Source organism: Cervus canadensis, chromosome 11, assembly GCF_019320065.1.
Source record: "Cervus canadensis isolate Bull #8, Minnesota chromosome 11, ASM1932006v1, whole genome shotgun sequence".
NCBI classification, from domain to species: Eukaryota; Metazoa; Chordata; class Mammalia; order Artiodactyla; family Cervidae; genus Cervus; species Cervus canadensis.
Window position 1 is genome coordinate 14,875,149 of NC_057396.1, and position 8,353 is coordinate 14,883,501.

Below are 8,353 nucleotides of genomic sequence, written 5' to 3' on the forward strand. Positions count from 1 at the left end.
AGTGAACAGTTCAGGCTGTACTCCAGACCTCCTAGTGAAATGGATTTATTTTCCCTCTGCCCTTGGGACTAATTCAGAAGGAAAGTTTGAGGAAAACTGAACCAATGGAATTGTTTGAAATACGACACTCTTAATTGACTTGGTTTCAAACCCTCAGCAGTTCGAAGATCTTGGCTTATCTCAAATGCTAGAAATATTGTAACATTTGTCACTTCAGTCTCAGTCAAGGATCAAATGCCATATCACAAATAGAAGCTAAAATAAATTCTAAAAGTCTTATTTTTGGTTGACTTAACTTTATTCGCATGATAGTTACAGGGGCTGACAAAGACTTCCTTTAACATTTCTTTCTTCTGGCAGGTTGATTTAGAGTTTGGTTGCTGAGTGTGGGTTGAAGGGATGTGTGGTGAGACAGATCAGGGGCTTGTTAACATTCTATGTCATCATGAATCCAGTTTACTTTTAACCTTGTGGCTTGTCTAACACATTTGCAGTAAGAATTGGGGAATAAATCTAATGCTTACTGGCAAACACTTTGAAGCCATTGAGAGAAGCTCTGGAGGCACCCCAGATATTGTGCGAACTGGTCAGAAGTGCCGTGGGATGCCAGAAAAGGCATCCCATGACAGCAGTGGGATGTCAGGGCATACAGAAGACAGCCCTGGAGCATTGCAGTCAATTCCAGGATCTGTGGCATCTCAGTACTGAGAGGACCTCACAAGGAGCCATATAAGGATAACTGTAATCAGGACAACGGTGAAGTTGAGACACAGCTCCCGGGTGGATCGTTCCATTCTCAGAGTGGCGTGGTGAGAACCGAAGGCAAACTTCTGAGGGCACACCAAAGACCTCCTGCTTGTCCTTACCTCCTATCAGAAAGTAACAAAGAAAACAAGAAATTAGTGAGCATTCTTTCCTCAGAGAAAATAGAAGCATTGTGGAAGGGAAATGTGTTATAGGCTGAATTGTACCCCCCCCCCCCCCCACTAAACTCACATGTTGAAATCCTAATCCCCAGTATCTTGGGATGCAACTATATATATATATATATATATATATATTTTTTTTTTTTACTGAGAGATGTGGTTACATTTGGAGATAGGGTCTTTCAAGAGGTAATCAAGATGGGTTAAATTAAAATGAGGTAATTAAGATGGGTCCTAATGCAATATGACTGTTGTCCTTATAAGAAGAAAAGATTAGGACACAAACATATGCAAAAGGAAGACCATATGAAGACACAGGAAGAAGATGGTCATATGCAAGCCAAGGACAGAAATCAACCCTGCCAATACTTTGATTTCAGATATCTAACCTCCAGATTATTACTCTTCTCTGGGTCTCCAGCCTCCAATTTCCCCTGTAGATTTTGGACTTGCCAGCCTCCACAAGCATATAAGCCAATTACATTACACACATACACACATCCTCCCTATTGGTTCTGTTTCTCTGAGAAACCTTGATTTACACAGTCTTTTTTTTTTTTTCTTTCTTTTGACCTGATGTCAAAAAGACCAATACAGTTCTGATTATTTTCCTGTGATGACTATATTGATGCTTATGGGGTTTTCCTCACAGCTCAGTTGGTTAAAAAAAACCCCACTTGCAATGCAGGAGACCTTGGTTCAATTCCTGGGTCAGTAAGAGCCACTGGAGAAGGGATAGGCTACCCACTCCAGTATTCTTGGGCTTTCCTTTTGACTCAGCTGGTAAACAATCTACCTGCGATGTGGGAGACCTAGTTTCAATCCCTGAGTTCGGGAGATCCCCTGGAGAAGGGAAAGGCTACCCACTCCAGTATTCTGGCCTGGAGAATTCCATGGACTGTATAGCCCATGGGGTCACAAAGAGTCGGACATGACTGAGTGACTTTCACTTGATAAAATACAAAATATTGCTTTTTTCTTTTTTCAACTTCTGTGTGTATGTGTGTGCATGCTTGCTTGCTTTGCTCCCAGCAAGTAAGGTCAACCAAAACAGAAGAAAAAAAAAGTTATGGCTTAGAATTTTTCTTGCTTCAAATTACATACAGAGATAGGATACCATAATTTTTCAAGTTTCGAGCTGATCTATCTTTGTCTAACCCTGTGAAAGCATTAAGTAGTTTCAACAGCTGCTTGGCCTCTTGAAATCCTGCATTGGGCATGGAGCCTACTGGGGTCAACCAAAAGTCCCTCACATAACAGGCACTCAGTCCAAACAGCAAGTGTTAACCCCATGGATACTTCTATTTCAACAAGGGCTTGTGCCAGCTATTTTTAGTCAAGTCCAGGATGTGCTTATATTGTAAACACTTCAAAAAGTGGGGGTGGTATCTTTATAGTCTATATAGATAATACTTGAGGAAAATCATGCTTTGAGAAACATAAAATTATTACTTCCAATGATGTGGCATAATTGACACTGTGAATATGCAAACCAAATGAAAGTAAAGATTAAAAATAAAATTTTAAATACAGCAAAAGTCTACTATGGAGTGGAAAAAGTTTAAGGGGAAAAAGTGTTTTATTTTCTAAAAGTGGAAGTTCAGGGGGAAGAAGTCTCCCCTGAACTATGAATTATAATTATTATATTTCTTTTATTATTAGTGTACCAAATTATTAATTGTATAAACCAGTCAAATGATCCTTTTTAACATTTTATGTTATTGTTGTTATAACACATAAGTTCAGATAAGATTATATTAACAGGTACATTGTTGAATGTTGATTTAAAATATGACCAATGGTAAATGATTCATGTTTCACTTTCCTTTTAATTCTTACTTTTATTTTTGCCCTTTACACTTTTTTCAATGAAAATCTTTACAAAGATTTGCTTGAAGGAGAAAGTAAACAGAAGAAAATGAAGTATTAAGGAAGTAGAGAGAATGTATAAGCATGTACACCAGAGCAGAGGAGAACAGGAAGTTGATGAATTCAGGCAAGGAGCCTAAGAACAAAAGAATCTAAAGACTCTAAAGCAGATTCTCTCCTTATGGATTTATTGATAAAATTAAATCCTGATCCAAACACCAATTTATTTGAGTAACTCCCAAAGAAGTAAAAAGATATGTAAAAAATAAGAGGCCTTATTTACAATGATAAAAATGACCCAACTTAGGGAGGGCAAAATAACTGTCCCATCAAATCTTACGAGACTGTGACCTGAGAGGAACGTATTCAGAAAATGTTGCTGAAAGTTGTCCAGAGCTTTGATCGTGTGACCTTCACAACAACTCTGACATTTACAACTCAGGCAAGTTTTGTGATTTTTCTCTCTCCCAAGATTACTGCTAAGAAACTGACTTTTAGAGAGAGGTTAAGTTGTTTGTGTGATGACACATAGCAAGTTAGAGGCAGAACTAGAACTGGCAGACTGGAAATAGTTGTTGGATTGTGATTACTCTGTAGGAGTGAAAACATGAATGATAACCACAAATAACTGCCCTGGCTAGTGTAAATTTTTGACCTTTGGGAAAACAATTTGACATTTTTAAATTAAGGTTGATAATATTAATTCTCTTTTATCTGGCTCTTTCATTCTGGCTCTAGAAACTCAAGCACATATATACCAGGATATATATATAAGAATGTTCATAGCAACATTTTCATAATATCCCCAAGCTGGAAACAACTCAAATGTTCATCAGCAATAGAATGAATGTGAACTGTAGTATGTTCATACATTGCTATAGAGCAAATAAAACATATGAACTACAGCACCACATAATAAGATGGGTGGATTTCACAAAAATAACTATGAAGCAAAAGAGGAATTTACAAAAAGAAACACAGAATGCAATTCTATTTCTTCAAAGCCAAAAACAGAAAATTTAATTATATTGTTTAGGAACTCAGACAGAGATGGTAAAATTATAAAGAAAACCGTGGATAAGATTAGCTCAACAATTAAGATGATGATTACCGATGATAAGGCAAAAGGGAAAAGTGATCAAGAATGGAATTCTGGAGTGCGCCAATGACAATTTCTTGACCTGAGTGATATTTATACAGGTGTTGCCTTACAATAATTGTTCAAAGGGTATGTTTTATGGACTCTTCACATTTTTTTCAATGGTCTCTGAATTGACAGCTACTCATTACACTTCTTTATTACCTATGGTTTACCTCTTACTATATCTTGCACTTTGATGGTAAGCTTAAAATGCTGTTGTTTTGTATGTTTTTAAAGTAATAAAACACAGCATTAAGGTGGGAATTTATAATGAATCCAATTCAATCAACATATAAGCTAACTATAGGGAGTGGGCTCTAATTTCACACACATTTATGCCAAAGTTAAGTAAAACCCAGATCAGCAATCTTCCATTTTTCTGCTGTTAACCCACAAAGACAATTTTGGCTTCATTTTAAATCTTTCCTGACATGAAGATCACAGTGTATGACTCAAAGTGAAAAAACAAAAGAACTCTGAATAAACTGTTTGATATTGACTTTCTTTGAATGGAGACTTGGAAAAGATGGAAGACATCTTTTCCTGTGTGATATTTTTTAATAGGAAGGGAGAAAATGCATGCCATAAGGTGAAAAAAAGGAAAACAAGAATCAATAATATTCTAGTCTAAGAAACACTGTGTACAATAGGCATTGTCTATTTCATTAAGAAATGTAAATATTCCCGTGCTTTTCTTATCTGCAACTTGTACACACATACACACTGTATGCTAAGCTTAAAAATCCTGCTGTTACCTGAATAGGGTCAAGGACACCCTGGGCTGCAGTAGGCTTCTCCTCTGTCTCTCCAACTTGGGCTCCAACTCCTGCTTGTCTCCCAGGCCGTCTGGACTTCTGGGCTCTGGGCAGGGCCTAAAGTAGTCTAAGGGAGGTGGCAATCACTGTGATGTCACTGGTGAAACATCTCGAAGGAACAACCTCCAAAGGTTGGAGGCTATTTGTGTTTAGGGGGACATGGAAATGTGTTGACTAAGGCTATTCCTTTGGCTGCGAGTTTGTATTATTAATAAAAGCTCAAGGACTTAAATCCTTTTCTTTCCAGTTGACTTTTGGTATAATTGATGTAGGTTTTAAATTCACCTTTTACATCTTCACAAGTATCTCTAACACGTGTTCAAAACATTGTAAACCAAGAGTGATAGACTAATATTAACAACTTTTTACTGCATCTGGCTGCCTCTTCCACTTAGCATATGAGGGTGTAAAAGTGTAACTTCATTTAACCACCCATATTTTCAGCTTTTTTGAAGTATAAAGAATTCTCTGCAGTGCACACGCACTCCTCAAACCACACACATGTACCAGAATTCGATAGGCATCTTTTAGCTCCTTCAAAATTGACTTTAGTCCAAGTGGTGAAAGCTATCTCCCCAGTCACCTGTTCCACATAACTTTCCGGCTAAGCTGTATGTTGCAAGTTTACACATTAATATACAGTTTCATCTGAAACAGCTGTGAAAGCCATGGTTTATATATCTCTGTCAATGTACTAATGCAGCAGTGAACCCATATGGCGAAACTCAGTCATTTGGATAGATTGGGGGTAGCAGGAGAACTGGTAAAAACTAGCGGGAAGAGTGAGTTACAGAATATCTCTGAAAGAAATAAAATTGTGTAACATTTAAATATAAACATTTACTAAAATTTGACTACTGAAATGAGCTTGTAATAAACATTTTAGGTGTCTGGAGGTAAATGGAGCCTCTGAAGTGTTTAACAGGCCTTCCCTGGTGGCTCAGTGGTAAAGATTCTGCCCACCAATGCAACAGACATGGGTTCCATCCCCAGGTCAGGAAGATCCCTGGAGAAGAAAACGGCAACCCACTCAAGTGTTCTTGCCTGGGAAAGCCAATGGACAGAGGAGACTGGCAAGCTACAGTCCATGGGATCACAAAGAGTCGGACATGGCTGAGCAAAGGAACACAAAGTATTTAACTGAACTCAAAAACACATCCATTAAACATGACCCCAGCAATTGTGTTTGTTCATCAAATTCTTTCTTTAGAGATAACAGAACAAACTTCCCCTCTGAATTCCCAGGCAGAGTCAATCAAAATAATATATTCCCAGAAGACATAAACAAAATTCCCTATGTGTGTCTGCATGCTCGGTCACTTCAGTCATGTCCAACTCTGTGCGACCCTATGGACTGTGCCTCACCAGGCTCCTCTGTCCATGGCATTCTCCAGGCAAGAATACTGGAGTGGGTTGCCATTTCCTTCTCCAAACTTTTCCCCATTATTCCTCATGAACTAGAAATATTACTAAAAAACTTTCCACTCCATGTCTTCATTTTTGATATAAACTCAATGTTGGGGAACCTTAATACAACATTCTCTTGTCACATGCCTTGTAAAAAGACAAGGCTTACTGAAGTGATAGGTAGGATATAGAAATTATAGTTCAGTCAAACACTGGCAAACTCCTTGAATGTAGTCAGATTTCTGTCTTTTGCTTCCAAGCCTTTGCCAGATTGTTTCAAATATTAGGACTGTTTTCCTACTCACTAAGTCACACCCATTCCTTTATTAACCACTCACAATTACTTTTTGTCCAACTAAAAAGTTATATATTTATTGTAAAATATTGAAAATGTAAAAGTATAAAGAAAATTTAATATCAGCACCCAAAAGGAAAAAAGTTTATATTACTTTTTATTCATGTTTGAGGTTACATAGGCACAATCTCAAATTTGTAAGATATTTTCAGTAAAGGAATCTGATTCTTGAAAAGCCTTTATCTTTTCTAATTCTTGAAGAATTAAATTACTTGTACTGTACCATGTGTTGGTATTGGATTTACAGGACAAGCATTTATTTTGTATATGTTGGAATAAGAATTAGCACTCCAACATTTAAAATGCTAACTACAATGGGGAAGGGTTAACATATCACAACACAGCTCACCAATACTGTCAATTTAATTTACTTGGTCAATTTCAATGACCAATGAAATGTAACTTGAAAGATAAAATCCTACTGCTTATTCATGAGTCTGTTTAGTTGTTCGTTTGGTTGTCCCATTTAAGTTTGTCTAACATTATGCCAGGGATTGTTGTTCCTGGTGCACTGACAAATTCCCAGATAGAGACTTCAGAAGCTTCTTGATATTAATGGTTTATCCTGTGATAACATGAGAGAGTGAGATAATACTGAGCATTTAGCTTCTTGTTAGTTGACCTAACTCTCTCCTGAAGAATTTGTAACCCACCCAAAGTCACATGACAGCCATTCAACCCCAAGTTTAACCCCGAGGATCTGCAAGTTCAAAAAAAAAACAAGCATATTGTCTCTCAATTAAAAGGCTGGAATAATAAGGTTTCAAACCTCACTACCAAAGAAAATTTATGTCTTCAAATTAGCTTTACTTAATTCTCTTGGTATTTTCTTTTCTGTGAGCAATTCCCATGACTTAACATTCCTATTAACTTTCTTTCAAGGTGCTGTTCTTCCCATCAGCAGGAGGACATACTAAATTAGTAATCTTTGACATTATTTCTATCCCTGTTAATCTAGAATTTATCCAAAGTCCTTTTGCTAAGAAAACAACATGCACATTGACATTGGTATTGAAGAGCTAATTGACATTTATTTCTTCCCACCCCATATGTTATATACATTCTTAACTCTAAAATACTATACTGTTTGAAAATCAATGTTGAGTTCTTATGTCTGATTATAAGCTAAACTAACTTATTTAATTTATTTTCAATTTCCATCCACCTTTTTACTTTGGGAAGCAAAAAGTGAAGACATCATGTCAGTCCATGAATCAACAAGTCTCTGACACAGTGGGAGAATTCAGTAAGGCCCTGATGAAAGGCGATAAGCCCATCGCAGTAATGATTATGATGATTATATGCCTCTCTCACCTCCACATCTTCACATTCAGCCGATCACAGACCTGCACAGAAAGAAACAGCTTTCTACTATTATCTGTCATTATCCCACAGAAGTAGAAACCCAAAGACGAAACCATATTTCTTGAAGCTCTCTTCATGTCCTTGAAAAATCAATGATTATTATCTGCATTTTAAACCACTTGTGGCACATGTGTGATTTTTATCTCACTAACTGAATTTTAATTTCAAAAGCAAGGATAGTTGCCTGTATTTCTTTTGTTTCTCTAACCATGCACTAAACTGATGAAGAATCATAATAGATGCTCTAGGGTATATAACAAGGGGCTCAATTTGAGCCTCCATCACATCACATCTCCTACCGAGATCTAGACATGTCTGAGCATTTCTGAGCATGCCAGGCAAACCTGGGTGGAGGAAACTGAAGTCAACATCAGATCTATTTGTAAGAGGACCTAGAAGCCACCTGGGAGAGAAAATTCCTTTGAAGGGGAGTCATCAAGAAGATCCATGTGGTTCAGCAACAGGGAGAATATTT

At 37.2% G+C, this 8,353-nt stretch overlaps 1 protein-coding gene across 1 annotated transcript; it reads right to left on the reverse strand.

Annotated features, from left to right (window-relative positions):
- Window positions 1–279: 279 nt before the first annotated feature.
- Window positions 280–7,845, reverse strand: SLN (sarcolipin). Its single transcript, XM_043482527.1, has 3 exons — window positions 7,828–7,845; window positions 4,692–4,818; window positions 280–869 (listed from the first exon to the last, which is right to left on the reverse strand). The coding sequence occupies exon 3, from the start codon at window positions 792–794 to the stop codon at window positions 699–701; it is 96 nt and encodes a 31-aa protein (XP_043338462.1). The 5' UTR covers window positions 795–869; window positions 4,692–4,818; window positions 7,828–7,845; the 3' UTR covers window positions 280–698.
- Window positions 7,846–8,353: the final 508 nt, after the last annotated feature.

Coding starts and splice junctions, on each gene's coding strand:
- SLN (XM_043482527.1), bottom strand. CDS start 794: ATGGAACGATCCACCCGGGAGCTGTGTCTCAACTTCACCGTTGTCCTG.